This window comes from Solea solea, chromosome 1, assembly GCF_958295425.1.
Source record: "Solea solea chromosome 1, fSolSol10.1, whole genome shotgun sequence".
NCBI lineage: Eukaryota > Metazoa > Chordata > Actinopteri > Pleuronectiformes > Soleidae > Solea > Solea solea.
Window position 1 is genome coordinate 20,643,630 of NC_081134.1, and position 19,985 is coordinate 20,663,614.

The 19,985-nt window shown below is 39.9% G+C and overlaps 1 protein-coding gene across 1 annotated transcript; it reads left to right on the forward strand.

Annotated features, from left to right (window-relative positions):
• Nucleotides 1-1,679: 1,679 nt before the first annotated feature.
• On the forward strand, nt 1,680-19,698 carry LOC131459999 (choline transporter-like protein 5-A). The gene is made up of 22 exons (XM_058630225.1): nt 1,680-1,848; nt 3,896-3,944; nt 4,282-4,355; nt 9,256-9,340; nt 9,676-9,760; nt 10,341-10,469; nt 11,506-11,566; nt 11,967-12,090; nt 15,458-15,541; nt 15,764-15,876; nt 16,063-16,194; nt 16,293-16,392; nt 16,508-16,600; nt 17,063-17,150; nt 17,350-17,618; nt 17,695-17,789; nt 17,922-18,025; nt 18,097-18,170; nt 18,523-18,593; nt 18,715-18,803; nt 19,131-19,215; nt 19,559-19,698. The coding sequence occupies exons 1-22, from the start codon at nt 1,767-1,769 to the stop codon at nt 19,654-19,656; spliced, it is 2,184 nt and encodes a 727-aa protein (XP_058486208.1). The 5' UTR covers nt 1,680-1,766; the 3' UTR covers nt 19,657-19,698.
• Nucleotides 19,699-19,985: the final 287 nt, after the last annotated feature.

Genomic DNA, 19,985 nt, shown 5'->3' on the forward strand with positions numbered 1-19,985 from the left:
AGATATTGCTGACTACCTATATATAATACTTTTTGATGCAATGGCTGCTAGTTGAACTTTAACACCATATATCAGGACTCTCAAACTCAAATGACCTGACTATGAGCTTCAAGTCTGATAAGGAGGGACCAGTAAAGTGGTAAAAAACAACAACAGTGGGGTTGTCGATATTATCTTATAACTATATCACAATAACATTTTACACAATTTCACATGAAATCGATTAAAGGGCCACATGTGGCCTGCCGGTTGTGAGTTTGAGACCGCATAATATCATCAAGTTTTACTCTATTTAGATCTTGGGCTCAAAATATGTGGCTTCGATCGCCCTTTGTGGGTTAGGGATAATTATGCTATGTGTGTCTGTGATTGAGGAATAACAATGATATTCAACTGTATTTGCATCAAATCTAATTATTTTAGCCAAAGATTATGCTTCACTATATTATTTACCAAATGTATTTAAGTCCCCAACCAATTTCCCAATCCACTTTTGAAAATTGTACTGAATTTTGCACACTGAGAGTACACAGCACAGGCAGTGGAGAGCATTGCTTTACTATCGTAGTTATTGTTTATGATGGAGGTTATTATCCTTATTTTTATTATGTTTAATCCTCCCATATTCCTCTCTAGACTTGCATGCCTCTTATGTTTATATATTGTAACATATTCTGGAGCTGCTGAACTGTGAATTTCTCTGTGAGATGAATAAAGTATCTATCTATCTATCTATCTTACATGTACACACTCTCATCATTCCACTCTGACTGCATTCATTGATCCTGTTATGTCTTGTCTTTTGTTGAGCAACAGGAGGAACAAACACCAGTTGGCACCTTAAATAACTATTCTTCATTATTATGTGCAGCTCTGCAAAGTGGAGACAAAAAACAGGTTCTCAATGCAGATAGACTGTTTCTTAGCTAGACTGCTACTGCCACCCAGTGGATTATTAAAGAAAACACACTCAACCTCCATCGTTGGTAATAATTTGACTAAAACTTTACATAAAGCCACCTGATGACGTCCTACATCCTCCTGTAAGTGTTTCAGTCAGTTGGTCACAACATGGACTAATTACTGATTACTACATTCACAAAACAGGCCATGTTTGACTGTGAGCATCATAGGAATTGAATCCACAACCTTCCAGTTGAAAGACAATTTGCATTACCACTGAGCTACTATTGCTCAATCCTAATATTATGAAAAGTGACTTCAACTTCTACCAAAGTAATTTTCTGGTAAGATACTTGTACTTTTACTTTAACTATCCCTTTATGGTACTTCATACAAGACTGCTTAAAACAGGCCTCAAATAAAAGATTGTGTATTTCCCCCGTTTTGCCAGCAGAGGTCAGTGGTGCACAGCTCACCAGGCTTGGGGACAAAGAACAGAGACTCTTAACACACATTCATGCATTCATGAGTAGATCTGTCCATGTAGTTATAATGGACTAATGATTTTCATCACATTTTCAAATACTAATTAATGACAATGCAAATCCAATATTTCCAATATGTGTCTCTACACTGTCCCAGAGCTTTAGCAGCTTCAATTTAGGGTTGAGGGTTCAACTGTCTGAGGCAGCAGGTGGAGTCTCACCCACAACACCGTCACGTGCCGTCTGTACTCACGTCTAATCCATACAATACACACAGAGAGAAGAGAGGAGGCAAGGAGTGAGGGAGCAGGAGGGGAGGAGAGGAGGAGCTCAGTCCTTTGTCCAGTGGCAGCAGCACACTGCACTTCACTGCGCGCCATGCCGCCTCAACGCTACACCGCCAGCAGCTCTGCCACAGTTCAGAGTGAGTCTCCTGCTGCAGCAGCGGCTCGATACTACGGTGAGTGCAGCCGTACATACTCTATTATGCAGAATTATAACCAGCATGACTCATGTTTAACTGATCAAGAATAACACAGACAAAAAAAGTCATTAAAATGAGAACCTGCAGATTTGTCTTTATTGTATTGCACATGATTTAAACTCAGGGCAATTAAGTTTCCTGGAGGTTTAACAGCGAACAGTGAAGTGACTGGAGAGAAGGAGTAGGTGTGTTTGTGGAGGAGAGTTGTTGTACCATAAAAGTAAACAACATTTACAGTTTTGATAGAAGAAATAAAAACAATAAATGAAGATAATTATACACAACTACACAAGCAAACAAATACTGGGAGTGCGACAACAAAACAGGATGTCAGACGTTTACGTCGGGGTCAGCCTACAGGATATTTCTGTCTTTCATGATGGTCACCGTGTCACATTATCAATCCCAGTGGCATGAATTATTGCCGTGTCTTGTTCGGGGACCAGCAACACTACAGGTGTTCATCGTTCACGACACTGCACAAGTTCATAGGTCATCGGGGAGGCGGGGCAAGGAGTTGTCAGTTGTCAGAAATGAGGAGACGTCAAAGAGGCAGAGGTGCTGTTGCCAAAGCTCAACGTAACGTTCTTCGGGTTCACTATTCCTTCTAACGTCCTCTTTGCAGCATCAGAGCCCTCTGTTTGGTCATTGTCCAGAAGCACGCCGTAGGAGATGTCAGGTCGTTTTTCACACCTCATAGTCCGCTAGACTCGGTACGATTCAATTTGGGGGGTTGCAACATTCAGCCGATCCGAGTTTGCTTTCACGCTGCACTTTAGTGACACGAAACACACCTTTTGAATAACGTATTCCCCTCCTCGTCTGCAGCAGCGCTGCATCAAGGATTACTGAAGGAGAAGACGAGACAAACAATCAACAAGAAAACTTGCTCATCTATTGGTTAATGCAGGGCAACTTCTGTTTCTGCCACATAAGAGCAAAACATGGAGCTGCATCAAATTTTAATGGTCTTGGGTTTTTTATTTGGGGTTTTTCATTTCTCAGGGCTATTGGTCTATGTTTTGGTAGGGTTTACCCACAATGCCCTGCATTGTAGTCCACTTCCTGCATTTGGTTCACTTGAAGCGAACAAAGACCTACATTTTTAGGTGGACCAGAGTTCGCTTCTTTAAACCAGGTTCGATTAAGAAGGGCTGGTGTGAATGCACCCTCAGACTCGGCAGGGAAATCATCTGCAGATGGATGTGATGTCACATGTCAGGTAGTGTAGCTGGTTTATGTGGAGCTCCCATGGCCTGAGACATGTAGCAGTAAAGGTGTAGGGTTTTTTGTCGTGATCACACTGCGGTTATCCTGGTCAGAAGCAGGATTAAGATTAGCTGAGTATTACTGTCCACTAATGCTGTCAGCTGACCTCAGCTCTGGTTCTTCTCATTCTTCCCAGACACTCTTTTTCTACTCTAGTTCCTCGATTGCCTCTCTGGGTGTGTGTGTGTTCTTGTTTTTGTAATCTTTCTGATGACCTTTTCTGGCGTAAACACTGACCATGTTGGGACCAGCAGTCGTCATGGAGACCAAAACCTGGTCCTAATGAGGCAGACTCTCACTTCTGAGGAACTGGTTAAGTTTAGGACTAATATTTGAACTGTGGTTAGGTTAAGGTTATGGTTAGGGTTGGGCATTAACAGGTTATGGTTTAAGTTAAGGATAATGCCTTGTTTCGCCGGTACAAATGAATGGAAGTCAATGCAGTGCAGTGTAGAAGAATAGCTGTGCAAACCTGTGTGTGTCCGTGCTGTTATAGTTCAGAGTGTTTTAAAATCACTGCAGCGCTTTCCATTTTTTCATTATTTCCTTAGGAGTGAACTGTTCACAACTGAACAATAACCTCCCTGCCTACCTTCAATCTCACCTCAAAACAGCAGGCAGGATTTTCTTAAGCATCAGTTCACTACATGAGGGACAGTGAACAAAATACATTAAACCCAGCAAGAGAAATAACACACATTTGTGCAGCTATTTATCTCAAGACACTCGATTAATATTTGTTTGTTTTTTCCAGGAGAACCACACAAGTTTGATCCGTCGTTTAGAGGTCCAGTCCCCAGAAGGTAACACCGTCATTCTCTCCTAAAGCAAGTGTGTCAGGAAACTATGGTGGCCCATACCGACCAGGACAGGATGTAAACACTCTTTTCACAATTTACACACAACCCTTACATTATAAGATTTAATCCACAATCTTAAATCAGACCCTGTTCAGCTCATGTCAGTCAGGACAGTGCGACAGTGAAGCACTAAGGACACTAATTGGGGCTCAGACATTATTCATTTAATTATTTACACCTGTACACTTATTGGGTGTAAATAACACATTTTCAGGTACAATAGTGTTTTCCCCTACACAGTCACGACTTTCTATAACTTTACTCTTCTCTGTCTCTGTAGAAGCTGCACTGACGTCTTGTGCTGTTTGATCTTTATCATTGTCATCCTCTCATATGTGGCTTTGGGAATAGTGGGTGAGTGTGTACACACACACACACACACACACACACACAGTGCTCTCAAGAGCGGGATTAGGCCTCTTTGATCAGACTTGTCTTGCAGCGTATTCTCTCGTGAAAACACACGTTTTGTCTTTGTTGTTTCCTTTCGATCTTCTAATGTTTTACACACACGGAAAACATGTTTTGGCTGAAAAGCAATATACACTGGTATTTGTTACCCCAAAATTGTGGCCCCAGAAGGACAAATGTTTGGGTCCCCTGGTTATGTGTCTGTGCGGACCAACGCATGAATGGGTGAATGATGAAATGTGCGTCACGCGGATGTAAAATCAGTTTTTCCTTGTGTCTATGTTCCCATGTGGCGTCTGTCTTTGTCTTGTCTCTCTCTCTTTCTGTGTGTGTGCCTCAGTATAAACTCGTTCATTTGTTGTTACTAAAGATCTGAAAATCTATTGTGTGCTAGTATTTGTTAGCTCTTTAGGACCTTTTCTGTCATAAACACTGACCTTGTCAGGACCAGTAGTCCTAAAACCTGGTCCTAATGAGGCAGAACCTCCTTTCTGAGGAACTGGTTATGTTTAAGGCAACGATTTGAATTGGGGTTAAGGTTAAGAATGAATGGAAGGCAAGTAGGGCTGAACGATTTTAAATAAATATCTAATTTATCTAAATGTGATTATTTCGACAGGAATTTACATTATTTAAAATAATTACTGTGTGATATTTTTGTCCAAAGAGGATGTGAATCCACTAAACCCACTTAGTACACACATACAGGCACACTGACCTTATTAATCTCCATTTCTATGCACACACACACTGTGTGCGCTCTTACTGCAAACATACATACTGTAGTCCTACTCACACACTGTAACAAAGACTCACTCCAGCAGTGCTACTACCAGACATGAGTGACATCATTTGTGATGACATCACCCTCACTCTCTTTCTCTCACACACACACACACACACAGTCTGTACTTTGTTCATATCACACCAGCTCCATACATTTATGTAAAATGCTGGCTCTTAAGCATTAGCAGAGAGAAACCACATAACCGGCTTTTATTTTTCTTATGGGAATATGAAGAAACGAGATGGAGTTAATCATGTATGTTGTTGGGTATGTATTAAAAGGTAATCGTAACATTCATATTTGTATAGATAACAAAAACACAGAGCGAAGTAATTGACATCAACTGGCAATGGATTTGAAATTAAAGTGGTCATTTATTCATGCTCACTCTCTCACTCACACACACATCATTTCAAGTGAGGACACTCATAGACATAATGCATTCTCTTGACCCTTACCCAAACCATAATCATCACAACTAAATGCCTAACCACAACCCTTAACCTAAACCTAATTCTAACCCTAATCCTAAAACAAAGGCTTAATCCTCAAGCACTTTATAGCTGTGAGGACCAGCCAAATGTCCAACATGTGTCCTCTTACCTACCAGCTATTCTTCTCAGGACACTACATTGACCTACTTTCATTTGGACAGCGTTAACAAAGTGTTGTACCATAAACACAATTCAAATTTTAATCACAAATTTAACCAGATTAGGGATGTCCTGATCCAATAATGATATCGGATATTGGTCCGATATCAGCCAGAAAACGAGTATCGGATTATATCAGACCAAGGGTGGACTGGGACAAAAGTTTGGCCCTGGACTGTTAGGTCCCGACTGGCCCACTATAATCTGCGCGTAGATACTGTGCCAACTCGCCCCACTGACTTACATACAAACACGCAAGCCCATAATAACATCACTATACTGAGCAATATCCCTTTATATTCTGGAGCCTTGAATAAATAAATTATAAATATACAGTGCGTTGCTAACTGTACTTCTGTCTTAAGAAGGATACTGGAGAAATGATTTAAGATTCAAGAGTGTTTATTTATCACTCATTAACACACAGCTGCCTGCTGCCTATCACAAATCTGGACATGAAAAGTAGAGGAGTAGGTTAAGTTTGAACAAAATTACATGCAAAAAATTAGTCTGCATGCAATCAGAACGTTAGCTAGTTGACTAAAGGATGGAAAACAATAGTATAATGATCTGAAAAATGGACAAACACTTAGAATTTTATTTTAGAACAGACAGTACAGCTCAACATAATGTACCTATTAAAATATATCTGCATATTGTGTGCAGATGTTTTATTGTAACAGTAGTTAATCAGTGTTTTATTTATTTTAACTATTGTATATAATATGAAACTGTTGAAAGGACAATAAACCATAAAAACTGACTGGAAAAAATATATGTAAAGCATACATATATAGCATATATTATTCAAGTCGTTTGATCAATGTCCTTCCTTGGCACTAAAAAAGATGCATGTTGACACTTTAAACACTTTAACTCTTGTGACCTGATTTGGGAGATTTCCATTATAGGTTGAAATTATCAAAAACTGTGAACATAGCAGATCTACATACTCAAAACACATCACATTGCAACATGTGAGTTATAAGCATGTAGATCTGCAATTTAGTGTGAAAGTATGAGCTGAAAGTATAAAACAGGGCTTAAATGGTCAATACTCCTGGATCTCTGTAGCCTCTCATAGGGCCATTGAGCCAGGTATTCTTGACAGACAGGCCACTGGGCCAATCAATCGCCACGTCATCTCTCCGTTGCGTTGTGTCTGCAGCTGAGCACGGTGTTAGACGGCCGCTGTTTATAATAATAAATTATAAACGTAATAATAAAAAAAACGTCCGTCCCTCGGCCGGCCCAAAATCGGCCCACCGGGAAAACTCCCGGTACTCCCGATGGCCAGTCCACCCCTGTATCAGACCCACATGATCACAACAACAGCGTGTGTGTGCTACTGCTATTTCAGAGGTTAAATATTTTTCTTAACCTCTGAAATCAGAGGCTACGAAGCTGCACAGCGAGCATGGCTAGCACCACGCTAGCTCATCCTTAGGCGAGCTGCTAAAACAACATTATTTTAATATACCAGCGCTACCTGTCGACTTTCAACAGCCTCTGTTTGTTAATTATACCCCGAAAACCAGCCCTGCCAAGAGCTTTATGGGTTTTAAATGTGTCCTGAAGCTCCACACACGGAGCTAAGTACGTCTGTGTGGCTGGGCTCTCACCCTGTGTGGGTTGGGCTAATACAAAATAGTGAAAACTAAAGACACGCTGTTACCTGTGAAACACGGGTGCTCTGAAAACACCCCCATTAGCACTTGGTACTTTCCTCATGATGAAATTAACCATAGACTATGAAATGAACATGGCAAAAAATCGAATATTCTTATGTTGAAGGTTAAAATTTATGTAACCCATTGGTTAATAATAAATGGGTCACTTTTTCTCATACCTACTGTTGTTGACTATTGTTCTCTGTTTAAGTAATATCACTTGATCAAGCCTATTCTAACATTCCACACTACAAATTAAAGGAGACATATTATACCCTATTTCCCAAGTTAAAATAGTTCCCTGGTGTCCTAATGAACATGTATGTGACATGCTTTGGTCAAAATACCATAAGGATGAAGCACCATAGCAGTTCAATAACCCCGCTAAACCCGCCCCTTTCAGAACGCTTGGTTTTGTGCATGGTCCCTCTACATGCAAATTAGACACAGGCAAACACACACCCACTTCTTCCAGGGGGTTTCTGATTTGTCCTTGTTACTGCACTCACTCGCTCAGCTCCTGTTCCCACCGCTCCATTCCTCTCCCCCTCCCTCCATTAGTTCTCTGACAATATCAACATGGCAGCATGCGCGGAAAACAGTGCCACTGTTCTTGCAAGCCGAACACTGCCGAACTGTAAATCAGTTAAAAACACTTAGGGACAGTACAGCTGATAGCGAGCTGCGAGATACACAAACTGCCACTGTATGTGACTGTATCAGACTGAGTCTTTGCTCCGGTCATGGAGGACGTACTGAACAAATATTTTTAATTAAGACGTGTCAGAATGGTCAGTTATGAGCTCTATTTGACCTTTTCTTAAAAATACGGTCGCTGACTAAATACAGCGACCGCTGGCCGCAGTCCGATGTGAAGTGGTGCGAACACACGAACACACGTTTGCTGACTTTATCCGGCACATTAGCTTCATATATAAAATCCTCTGAGGCTGGAAGTTTGTGTAAAACACTGTGCTCCACTGTGCAGCCACCAACAGCACACTTGTCCCTCCGCGTTGACATAATACCGCTCTTCCTCCCTCGCCTGCACTCTCGCAGGGTGGAGCTAAGGTGGAGCTCTCGAAGTAAACTTACTGGTGGGCGGTAACATTCGCGGTGAAATGCGCATGCTGCCGTCATAAGCGCAGGGAATTCAACATCGAGTGTTTTATCGCCTATACTTACACTAAGGGGGACCACAAAAAAAGGTCTGAGTATTCATTTTCCACACTTTGGCGACTGGTAGGGCCTCCAGAGTCCCAAATATAAGTACTGAAATGGTTAAAAAGTTGATTTTGCATAATATGTCCCCTTAAAGTAATTAAAGTATGTATGATTCGTGCTGATATTGGATCGGTATCGGCCAATACTCAAGGCTGCAATATTGGTGTCGTATCAGAAGTGAAAAAGTTGTATTTGGACATCTCTAAACCGGATACACAGAAATTAGGTTCTGTCTCATTAGGACCAGTTTTGGTCTCCATGAAAACTACTGATCAGTGTTTTTTTTTGCCAGAAAAAGTCCTAGAGATACCAACTGAATGTCTTAGTTCCTCTCTTGTGCTACAAATGTAACACTTACTAAAAGAGTAGAGTTTTCTGAACTAGTTTTGTGCTGACGTCATAGAGATTAAGAAATTCAATGGACACATATTTCAAATCAAACAAAGTTATGAAACAAAGTCAGTCAGATAATAATCATGTGTGGGTTCTTCCTGGGTTCTTCTGTGCAGCCTGGTTACATGGAGACCACAGGAAGATTCTCCATCCAACAGACAGTTACGGTCACTTCTGTGGACAGAAGGAAACGTCCAACGCGTAAGTTACTCTTATATAAATAAAATTAATTTTAACACAAAGGGGAATGGTATCAAAGTATGGAACGTTTGGGGCCAGGTAATTTAGTACTATTACTAATGGAAACTCAAACAAATACGTACCGTACTGTACCAAACCAAACTGTTCCACTCAGTGGAACTAGGCTATAGCTGAAAGCTCCAAGTCCAGTTGGTACCAACTTAATATTCAACACCCCCAAGAAGAAACTGTCTCCTCTCTGCTCTTGAGCTCCCTCAAAAGCTAATCATGGAAGCAATCACCAAACAAAAGTGGAATGACAAAAAATAACTGGATGTACATACTTTATTTTGCAGGGAGAAACCCATTCTGTTCTACTTCAACATCCTCAAATGTGCCAGCCCGGCTGTTCTCATCAACCTGCAGTGCTCCACGACTCAGGTACCTATGGTGTATTCCACTAACACAAGAGGCTGGAACTGGAAGTTGTGGCAAATGTATCTCTGGCTGTTCTCTGTTAGCCACTGTTAGGAATGTCAGTTGATAACAACACCCTACACATTATTTTGGAGTCCTATGTCTGGGTTTGTCAACTTTCAGTCACCACACTGCAGTATCTCCTGCAGCAACACACACACAGATCATAAAATATCAGTGAGTGGCACACATGTCCAAACCAAACGAGCATGAGAGAAGATTGACTAAACACAACTTTCACCCAGTAGTAGCCCAACAAATACCTGACCTAAGCTGTTAGAGAAGCGTACTCTGACTGTCACACAGGTGTTTGTTAGCTTCATTTATGGCAAAATAAAAAAAATCACAGTTATATCCAGGAGGAAGCAAGATACAGATACACACAAGTCACAAACTGTATGAGTTATCACCAGCACATTAATATTACAAATGAAAGAGTAAAAAAAAATCAGCACATTTTCAGAGTTTTCTTTTGTTGTACTGTAGTTCTACAGTATCTTTACTAATACATCATTAAATGTACTGTGTGTCTATTTTCTTACAGATGTGTGTGTCACAGTGTCCAGACAAGTTTGCCACCTACACTGACATGCAGCTACAACACAGCATCAACAAGAGTCACTGGGAATATTATAAACAGTTCTGTAAGACTGGATTCAATAATCCTGACAAGGTACTCACACAGACACATGCATATATGCCTTGCTGATGAGAAATTATATTTTTATGTGTGTAAAAGTGTGTGATATTTGGCATTTTGCATGGAATGATTTGATTGGAAGTCTTATACATAAGCAAACTTCCAGCAAGATAAACTGGTACAACAGGCATGTAATGCTCAAACATGTCTGGAATAATCCTAGTGTAATAGACCTTTTCTGACATGTGATAGTAGGACAAACCGAGGTTTTACCAATGGCAATAATTATGGTTCTATTCCATTTAGGTTTAAAATAGCTAGTCCCCTGCTCAGGTTTAGGTGGAGGTCACAATAAATACTTTATACCACTACTGCATACTTACTTATTTCATGTAGTTCCTGATGATATTCTAATGAAGCTCTTACATATACATACATAATCCGCAGACATTTGATTCATGTAGAATATTAATAAATAATAAATGAATACAGCATTATTATTATTGTTATTATTATTATTGTTGTTATTATTGAGAACAGTCATAAGACATATTTTACAAAAAAAATAAGGATCATGGCCCTTTAGGGTCCAAGGCCCTGTGCCTTCACACGCTTCACACAGCTTTTGTGACAACAGAAAACTGTTATGCTTTTAGGCACGAAACTGGAGGACTCAAATGCACGACTCAAAGTTTAACAAAAAGTTTACTTTAGTAACTTAGTAAGAATATAAACAAAAAACGCTCACAAGGAGGATCAAAAACATTAACAAAAAGCACTCATCAGGAGGATCAAACAAATCTCTACACGAGTAAACTAAACCAGGGAAACATGAATAACTTGCTATGAAAGACTTGACGACGTAACTCATGGACCAAACAATACGAACTGGCGACATGACAGGGGAAGGCCAGGACTATTTATACAGGAAGTAAGTGGTAACAGGTGAAAGCAATCAGGGGCGGGGCAGACAATCACAAGACATGAGTGACTAAACTTAACAAACTTGACGTGATATTACAAAAACGTTCCATACACTTAACCCTCCTGTTTCTCCTGTGTTTTCCAGCCAATGTCTGAGGTTCTAAGGGATGAGGACTGTCCCTCTATGATCATACCCAGTAAACCATGTAAGCATTGAACCATAGATAATATGTAATAGGAGGCTGATTACAGGCAACTTGGCCCTGTAAACTGACATGGTGCCATTTAAATCTTAAGGCTTCTGATGGGAATTTTTTTTCAACCATAAGACTTGGTCCATTTCTACATAGTTTATGTATTAAGCACCTTTTTCCACAGCTAATGCAACATTTCCGCTCTTGGTGTCTGTCAGAGTTTATATGTATACATGTGTAAACAAAATGTGACCACAATCATTAAAACACCTAAGATATTTATCTGTCCCTCATATCAATTTGAACACAATTTGTACATTATTAGTGGAGTTGTAGATAAGCTTCTATTATTTCTGTATGTGTGTGTGTGTGTGTGTGTGTGTGTGTGTGTGTGTGTGTGTATGTGTCTCAGTTCTGCAGAGGTGTCTTCCAGACTTCAACACTCTGAATGGAACAGTGACTGTAGCAAACAGAACCAGGTTTATTGATGCTCTGGAAATTCCTCACAGTGTCACTGAACTCCAACAAGCTGCCAGGTGCTGAACTGTACTTATCCTGATGTATATTATTTCTGCTGCATACATACATACAAAACCCATAAGACTTACTTTACGTCACTAGTTTATTTAAATGCTGTATAATAACCTTTAACAATTATGACTCTCTGTTCTGAACTCCTCATGTAACTAATTTCATGGTTTGTCCAAAGGCAGAATGGGAATCAGTTGGTGGTGTTTCTTACAGTTGAAATGGTTGAACCAAACTTGAAGCGTTAATGTACAGTAACACAGTCTGAGAGCTCTGAATCAAGGAACCCGACTCTGGTGCACTTGAAAGAGGTGGCCTTGGACCACTTGCAAGTTGAACTCTGCAAGGCTAGTATTTAGGACAATAGGCTCAAGGTTCCTCATACCCCATTGAGCATAAGGGAGAACCAGGAGGAGAACCGCTGATAGACAGATCTAAGGCCCCAAGTCTTCCTCCTTCGCAGGTTAACTAACACATTTAGTCAAGCCTTGTCACTCCTAAGCGTCCTGAAGCTGCCAACTCAACACAGGAGAGTGAGAGCAAAATCTGCAGCTCAGGACTCTCCTGCCCATTGCCAAGAAACAGCGAAGCGTTGACAGATTTTGCAGCACACCGAGGAAATTGCACTAGTTGGGCTAAATGTGCTATCTTACATTTCCCTGAGGTTTTTCAGACCCAGAGGATGGAAGCCATTTCACAGCATTAACAACCTCTGACTATGCTCCTACTGTCAGTGGTTCTCCTCCCAGGTCTCTCAACTTATCAGTGGGGTATGTGGATGAGAACACCAATGCAGGGCTCCAGACTAACTTTTTGAATTGGTTGCACTGGTGCGCCTTACTTTTTTTTTTAGGTGCACTCGAATTTTAACGCCATAAGGAGACCTTTCTGGCTCCATAACTTTAATATAACGTGAATGATTTCCAAACAAGATTAAGATATTGAGAAATCCTTGTCTTTATTTGAGGGACATTGACATAAGAAAAATAAGGTGTTTCAAGTGTTTCACTGAGCTGAATTTGCAAAATAAAACATTAAGCACAATAAAACATTCCCAAATAAAACAGTGCTTGTGCTTAAAGTGCTTCACTGAACTGAAATTGACTATTTCGATCAAACATTTCAAGTAAAATAGAACATTTTAAAATAAAAAGTGCTAATGGTTAAAGGAGACATATTCTGCCCCTTTTCCACAAATTATCATTATGTCAAGTCTTACAGGTCACATAAGCTGTTTCCTGATTGATTCAGTCCATAAAAACATTGATTACATCTCTTGATTATATTTCTCAACTAAGCATAATGCATGTCCTTTTTTTTATAAGTTCCACTACAATGTTTATTGTGCATATAATGTAAGATCTCAGTTTTAAAATTCTAAATCGGTGTGAAGCGTTAGACATGTAGGATCAACAATTTGTTTCTTTCACTCATGATGTAAATGTTCCCACTGTTCGCCAGAATAGAATTTATACAATGAAGAAAAAATACAATCCAAATCATATTTACAAAAAAGTACCTACTTAACATGGGCGGAGTCATCACTGCACGGCTGAATGAAACTGCGGTGACTTTGTTTTATAAACCAACCACACACACACACACACACAAGTGACTATTGACTTTACACCAGACTCCTGTAGTTGTTGGAGATTAACCCATGTTTTTAGGATTGTTAAAGGGATAGTTCACCCTGGGGAAGATGAATGTCTATTAAAACTAGATTATCTATGTAGTAGAAATGTATGTGTCTCAAGCTTCGCAGCAGACAGCGCGAGTTGTGTAAACCATGGATGGTGTAAACACACAAACCACCGTGGGCAGCGAATTACAGACTTGTAAATGACTCAGGTTGTTTTTCTATGGCGCTACATTGTACCGGGATGTGTAAAAACAAGGAAAGGACGAGCAGTAAGTTGCCATCATTTGCCGGTCAGAGTTTCAGAGCGGTGCAAGCCTGATGTCTGAAGGCTAAGCTTGTTTTGAGTTTTGGAGAAGACACTGAAGACGTCACTGAGAGGTAAGACTGACGCTAATACTCCACTCTATTTCTACTCACATTGTTTACGATGTCATATAGTTGTCGGCAGTAACGTCAATTATACATACAAAATATTTAAGTAAACTGATAGCAAAGTAAAGCCACCTTGCTTTTGTTTGAGAATAATGTAAATAAATGTTTTAATTTTATTCATATTTGTTCAAGAAGTCACAATGTTTTCACACCACAGTCATGTTCAGTGTGTACTAACATCTAATGTTATTCATAGCCTATATAGACAAAATTAGAATGTTCACAGCTAACTCAGTTGGCATATTTTGCTGAAAGGTTTAGGTTTCCTGGAAAAAAGCCAAATCTTCGTATATATTTTATGTGTAATTGTATTCTTTGTCCTTTAGGAGCATGGTTGAATCAAGTCTTGGAGAAAATCTTCACACCACACACCATCCAGTGTCTGCTCCTCTTCCAGACTCCTCCAGACTCCTCCAGCTGTGCCACATCAGATTCTGTCGCCACTGTACATGTTTCATAATTTATATTTTGTTTGCATATTGTGTTAAGACATTCTTTTAGATTTGTCTTCTTGTTTGTTTTATATTAAAACATTTTCCTTTGTGAATAATAAAGCTATATTTTGTTTTATTACCCTGCATTCATGTGTACACCACAGTTCAACAGTAAAGACTAGTGGAAGGAGGCTGAATAGTTGCTGATTTTGTTGTTATATTACTTACTATACTACACAAGTTAGATTTACACAATTAAAATGATGCAGTTGTCATGGCTAGAAATCAAACAAATTTGGGGAAGCAAATTTGTAAAAAAAATACTACTGCTATTCTAGCAATACAAAGCCACATGCAAATGGATGGATTATCCCTTTAATAGTTTTAACTGCTCTACAGTTCGGCATAGTTTGGCTTGATTTCTGTCCACACGTCTCCAGAGCACAGCCTCCTACTCCACAGACTACAGTGGCAGCAGTCTGTGATGCCGCTCGCGATCGGCGGTGCTGTCCCTAAATACACCACTCCACTTGAACAGACTCCTCTGTTAAATATAGAGATTTCCTGGTAGTTGTTGGAGATTAACCTACGTTTTTAAGATAGTTAAGTAGTTGCGAGGGATTTGTGTTATTTTTCCAGCCTTCATGTCTGCCATTAACTGAACAATATTTCAGTGCACATGAATTTTGTTTACAATTTGTAGTGTGTTTGAGAATGACCTTTGTGGATGTAAACCAAATCAGCTGAAACATTTACCAATGTACCAAATTCAGGTGTGGAACAATGTAGCACAATATTAGGTGTGAACACACCCATAGTTTCTAGTGTAATCTCAGTGTCTTCATATGATTTAATTTCTCTGTGCAGGGGAATAACAGGATTGGTGGACACAAAGGAAATGAGCATGAAGATTATGGAAGATTATGCCAAGTCATGGGTCTGGATACTCATGTAACTACACACATAACACACAACCTCTGGGTTAAACCCCAATGTCTACACCTTCTTTACTGATTCACATGGAGCATTTTGTTTTCAACTTTGTACATGCATCATATCATATTTTTTCATTATATTTATTTATTTAAAAATATGTTTATTTTTGATATACTAGACACACTCCTTTATGTTAAAGGAATAACACTCATACACTTCCGATCTTCCCCTGTGCAGAGGTCTGCTTCTTTCCCTGGCTGTTAATCTGGTTTTCATTCTGCTGCTGAGGTTCACAGCAGGTCTTCTGTTGTGGTCCATCATCATCACTGTAATACTGCTTCTGGCATACGGTGCGTACTCTGAGAGATTTCATGAATTTTACCGTTTCTATCTATCATTCAGTGAGAATATTTGTTAATCTGCCTCACACTGCAGGTGACCCAGAGAAATAACGAAAGAATGAATGACAATGTTTATGAAACTGTCTGTGATATTCTTCAAACTCTTCCCCAGTGAACATGTGTGTGTGTTTGTAGGTATGTGGTACTGTTACACGGAATATTCCCAGCTCAAAGACAGACCAGGTTCTGATGTGGCCCTCACAGATGTCGGCCTGCAGACTGACTTGCATGTCTATCTACATCTAAGACAGACATGGGTCATATTAAGTAAGTCTGTGTCCAATCTGTCATTAGTAGAAAAACAATCTGATTCTAACTTCTAAACTTCAAATATGTAACCTATGATTGTTATTTGTATTTGTCAGTGGCATCTCTGGGAGTGACAGAAACGATCATCTTGGTGATGTTTATCTTTCTGAGGAGAAGAGTCCGAGTGGCCATCGCTCTGCTCAGAGAGGCTAGCAAGTAGGACATTCAAAATCTCACAGTGACATTTATTATTCTACCAAACTTTTTTATTTTTTATGTTTACTAAATAGAAATAATTGTTTTGCTTGTCGTGATTTCTCTGATATTGCAGAGCCATTGGTCACATCATGTCCACACTGTTCTTTCCAGTCCTTATCTTTCTATTGCTGACAGTCTGCATCTCATACTGGGCAGTTACTGCCATGTATCCTTTACAGTGACAACAAGCAACAACGGCATGTTCAATATTTAATGTTTTTGTAGATCAGAGTAATTTAGGGATTCATTTAAAAGGTTCTAAGAGGGAGACTCATTGTTCGAAGCTCCTTCCACTAAATAAGCATAGACAAATTCACTCACTTGTGCAACAAATTACCCAAGTTGTGCTACAGTCACACTATTCTGTTTAAAACACATAAGCTCTGCTCTAAATATACATGCCATCTAAACTGGGTGAATCCAGTTGAGTCCACCAGTGCTTTGATTTCACTCTGCAGAAACCTCTGGCAAAGACAACTTTTTGGCCAACTACAGAATCTGCTAAAAAGAGAACCAGTCACAAACAGTACAAACAAGGTTATTGTGGATGTATTATCATTATTATTGTCTTTATTATTATTCTATATTGTCTTTATTATTATTTCTTTATCCAGCATTGTAAAACCAGTCACCTGGCCTCTTCAGGTGAAGCCATCTACAAAGTGATGTCTCCTGATGTAACATGTCCCTATGCCAACAATACATGCAGGCCTGAGGTGAAGTTAACCATCTTCTATGTCTGTCATTCTCCACTCTGAAGTCATATATCATTTATAGTTGTGTATTAAATGAGTACATCCTGTAGAAAAGGCATGTAGAAAGTGTTTTATATAACATTCACTATATACTGTATATAAGCCTTCTTACTATATAAATCTGACTGTTCTGTGTCTACCCCCCTCATGTTTATGTCAGACCTTTAACAGAACCAACATCTCCACATCAGCCTTGTGTATCGGCTCTCAGTGTCTGTTTGCCTTCTACGGTGGGGAGACGTCCTATCACCACCACCTCTTCCTGCTGCAGCTCTTCAACCTGCTGGTCTTCCTCTGGCTGCTCAACTTCAGCCTGGCCCTAGGGCAATGTTCGCTGGCTGGGGCATTTGCCAGCTACTACTGGGCCCAGAGGAAGCCTCAGGATATCCCACCATGTCCACTCTTCTCATCATTCAGCAGGACTATCAGGTCAGAACAATCTCTTGAGATCCAAAGAGTCCTCATTTGTCAGTGTATATAAACTTCCTGTTTCTGTCTTTGTCAGGTATCACACAGGCTCTTTAGCATTTGGAGCTTTAATTCTTTCAATAGTCCAACTGCTGCGGATCATACTGGAATATCTGGAGCAAAAACTAAAAGGTATAAATTCACACACACAAACACCAAACACACTGCCTCTTTTTTAACAGCAAACCCAGGGGGTCATTGTTTCCTTCTCATCCCACCCCAATAACCACCATAACTACACTGTTGTTGTGTTTATCTATGTAGGTGCTAACAACAGCCTATCCAGGTTCATGATGTGCTGTCTGAAATGCTGCTTCTGGTGTCTGGAGAAATTCATACGTTACCTGAACCATAATGCTTATATCATGGTGAGCTGGAAAATGCAGTGCTTGATGAGTAATTAGCCACTCAGCCACTGAATCAATCTTCTGACAACCAGGTGGCGATCTATGGTAAAAACTTCTGCACCTCAGCCAGAGAAGCATTCTTCCTGCTAATGAGAAATGTGGTTAGGTAAGGTCTCTCTATTCTTTCTGTGTTCACCCTGCCTACCATGTAAAGGTACTGCTCTCAGTTGAAATGCAAGCCTGACCCGGGACTTTACCATTCCAAACCATACCATAATGTACCAAACTGAACTTGTACCATGATGAGGACACACAGCATATATGTGTTAATAAACAATACCTTTGTATAAGATGCCCTCTAACAGGGTCCATGGATATGACTTGTATGTTTTACAGTTTAACATTTACATAACTGGTTAAGGAAGGCAGGCTACCCTTTACTGTGTGCGAGACCAGAGCAAAGGTTCTTGTCTCTGTGTGTTAAACATGACTTCAAAACTGTATCTCTGTCCAAATAGGGTTGCAGTTCTGGACCGAGTGACAGACCTTCTGTTGTTTCTGGGCAAAGTGGTGATAGCAGGAGGAGTTGGTGAGTAACAGCACAAGTTTCAAATCATACAGTACTCACAGCTACATACAGTTACATACAATTACATATTCATACAGCCTAACACCACTAATATTTGCATGTGTGTGTGCCCACATTTCAGGTGTGTGCGCCTTCTTTTTCTTCACTCGGAAGATCTCTTTTGCCCAAGAAGAAGTACCCAATCTCAACTATTACTGGGTGCCCCTGCTGGTTGGTCTTTCTCTCTCTCTCACTCATACACACCCATATTGATGACATAACTCATTCCCTAACATTAATGATGCTGCTCAACTCCACACAACTCTCTCTGTGCGACTATCTCACTCAATATAGCAGTTTTTTTGTTTCATGTCGCCTGCAACATTCTCAGTCACACATTATCTACATACTGACATACAATGAACTACACATGGAAATACAAGGGGGCAAATAGAGCAATTAGGACACCTTTATGAAAATGCTACAACTGGATGTCTTCGTTCCAGTGTGTTCAGTGCTCTGCTGTTTTTTTCTTAACTGTCATGTTTGTCTCATCAGACTGTGGTGATAGGTGCTTACCTGATAGCTCATGGTTTCTTCACTGTCTATGCCATGTGTGTTGACACACTCTTCCTGTGCTTCTGTGAGTACAATACTATCATTATTTAAGTTGGTTTTAGTACAGCCTTGAAGTGGTTATCCCAATTTAGCCTTTGAAAAATGATTTATGTTTTCATTTTATGCTGTGGTTTTATGTGTTAACTGAGTCCAGGCTCTATTTCACCATGTCAAAAATCCTAGACTCCTGCACTGATTTGACTAAATAAATTTCTCTTCTTGTCTCCTCTTCACTTATATTCACCCTGCTTACCTGCTCATCTACTTCTATCCATCTGTCATAATTTTACATTCATTTCTGCCACACATTCACTACTGCCCATTCTCCCCTGCTTTCAATCCATCTATCCATTCATCAAACCAACCAGGTGATGACTTAGAGAGAAATGATGGCAGTTTAGAAAAACCTTTCCATATGTCTCCAGAGCTGCACAGAATCCTGGAAAAAACCCGCCAGCAGCGGTGACATTCTGTACTCTATGTTCTCCACATAGCTCCATCAGCAGCCGGATCAGAATTTGTTTGACTGCTGAAAACTACTGAAAAGCCATGAGCAGCCAACCAGGTCCCCACACTGATGAATATAATACTGACACCTGGAGATACTAAAGGCCCCATTGTCATGATATGAAAACTTAAAACATACCCAGATAGGATACTATTAGAAATAAAAGTAATAATATAACTATATTTGATACATTATATATTTGTGTCTAAATGAGACAACAACTCAATCAAGGACCAATTTATGATGAAAAGTAAGACTTTTAAATTTTTTTTACCAACATCCTGGAG

Excerpts from the sequence above, each read along its gene's own strand:
- LOC131459999 (XM_058630225.1), top strand. The coding sequence starts at position 1,767 with ATGCCGCCTCAACGCTACACCGCCAGCAGCTCTGCCACAGTTCAGAGT. Across the intron at positions 9,341-9,675 it reads CAGAAGGAAACGTCCAACGC|GGAGAAACCCATTCTGTTCT; the intron begins GTAAGTTACTCT and ends TTTATTTTGCAG. Across the intron at positions 18,804-19,130 it reads ATTACTGGGTGCCCCTGCTG|ACTGTGGTGATAGGTGCTTA; the intron begins GTTGGTCTTTCT and ends TTGTCTCATCAG.